Source organism: Neltuma alba, unplaced genomic scaffold, assembly GCF_004799145.2.
Source record: "Neltuma alba isolate B1F8T4 unplaced genomic scaffold, ASM479914v2 tig00003689_pilon, whole genome shotgun sequence".
NCBI classification, from domain to species: domain Eukaryota; kingdom Viridiplantae; phylum Streptophyta; class Magnoliopsida; order Fabales; family Fabaceae; genus Neltuma; species Neltuma alba.
In genome coordinates this window covers 96,590-98,375 of record NW_021633390.1, presented here as the reverse complement: position 1 = coordinate 98,375, position 1,786 = coordinate 96,590, and the positions used below count along the sequence as shown (strand labels likewise).

Genomic DNA, 1,786 nt, shown 5'->3' with positions numbered 1-1,786 from the left:
AGGGGTATTTTGGTAATTTGGCCATGATTTCATAATTGCAAATTGGGACCGGGTCCTTGTGAGCAATTTCTCAAATTCAGGGTCCCTGATTGCTATTTTATATATTCAGGGGTCTTTATTTGCAATTTTCCCTAATTATAATTTATAAACTCAATATATTCCCATTTACCTCTTTGAGACTAAAACCCGATGATTATTTCAATTTTTATTATTTTATTTCGTTTTATTATATATAATATTCAGTTTTCTTTTGGTCCTTGAGAATTTTTGCTTCCAGCTTCCTTAATCCCATGAGATCAGATCAAATACTATAGGCCTCATGAAAATATCGAGGTTACAAAAGTAATCATACATATATGTATATATGTATGTGAACGAAACTTCAAGAGAAATTAAACCGGACTCTAGACCATTGGCGCAGCAGTATATGTATCTGCTGGCCGGGGTGGGAGAAGAAGCAGGGCAAGTGAGAGCAGCAATCTATAATCTTGAACCGGCGGAGAAGGCGGTGGATGTGTGCGTGAGGTTGCTTTTGTGGACCGGACAAGACGGGGGTTCCGGTGTGGCAGCTGGGGTTGGGCGGCGAACGGCTATGGGCCGACATGAACCGCCTGCTCTCCTTCCTCTTCCATCAACAAGTCCTCGACGAGCAGTTCCTGCAACTTCACCGACTCCAAGACCACTCCTCTCCCTACTTCGTCTCCGAAGTTTTCTCCATCTATTTCCGCGAGTCCGAGAGACTCCTCTCCTCTCTTCGATCTCTCCTGTATATCTCTCTCTATTCATTCTCTTCATTCATATCCACATATATATTCTGATCGTTTCCATTAATTCTGCAGAATGGATAAGGAGTCATCAGACTTGAAGAAAATGGGAATCCATTTGAATCAGTTGATGGGTAGCAGTTCCAGCATCGGTGCCAAGAGAATCAGAAACGTCTGTGTTGCATTCCGCGCTTCTATTCGCCTCAACAATCGCCCTGGGTCTCTTACATGTTCCTTCTCCAATTCTACAATATATCCACTTCACATCATCAGTTCTTCTTCAAGCTTATAGGCTTATTTTTTGGGATTGGGTTATTATTTTATACTTATATCCATATCAACATGCACCATGCATATTCAGTAAACACAAAGCAGATAACGGAGTGTTTCTTGCTGCTTCACACGATGGGTTTGATAATTTCAGATGCTTGAGAGCTTTGGAGATGCTGGAGCAGGAGTATTGCTATCTCAAGAACAAGCTACACGAGTTATTCCGAGTACGTACTATCTCATTAATGGAGCTATCAGTTTACTTGATGAAGATCATAAATTCCCATTATTTCTATAATTAATAACAGATACTGATCACAAGTTATGACCTATGCTGCATTATTATTGTGATTATTAATGCAGATGGAGCAGCAACGCGTTTTGGCAGCAGGAGTGAGATACCCAGCAGCAGGTGAAGACTAATTACATTACAGGATTAAGTTAATTAAAGCGATACGTAGTGAATGATCAGTGAAGAGATCGATCGCAGTAATTACGCCTGTGAGACGGGTGCTTTTAATGAGGAGCCTTAGGTTTTAGGATTTAGTGGCTTTCTCTTTGGGAGGAAGCAGAGCGGTGACCAACTTTTGTACTTGGTGATAGTGGGAATAGGAAAAAGAAGAGGGGTCGAGTATCTGGCATTTGGATTCTGATGTACGAATGCGTGGTGGCGTCGTCTTCTTCTTCATCGCTGGCTCACTTTTTGAATGAAACAGAATCAAATCTTGTCGAAGTTGTAGTTCGTACCTGCC

The 1,786-nt window shown here is 41.4% G+C and overlaps 1 protein-coding gene across 1 annotated transcript; it reads left to right on the top strand.

Annotated features, from left to right (window-relative positions):
- Positions 1 to 364: 364 nt before the first annotated feature.
- On the top strand, positions 365 to 1,457 carry LOC114742234 (pseudo histidine-containing phosphotransfer protein 6-like). Its single transcript, XM_028930511.1, has 5 exons — positions 365 to 466; positions 549 to 766; positions 840 to 983; positions 1,189 to 1,261; positions 1,398 to 1,457. The coding sequence occupies exons 1-5, from the start codon at positions 365 to 367 to the stop codon at positions 1,455 to 1,457; spliced, it is 597 nt and encodes a 198-aa protein (XP_028786344.1).
- Positions 1,458 to 1,786: the final 329 nt, after the last annotated feature.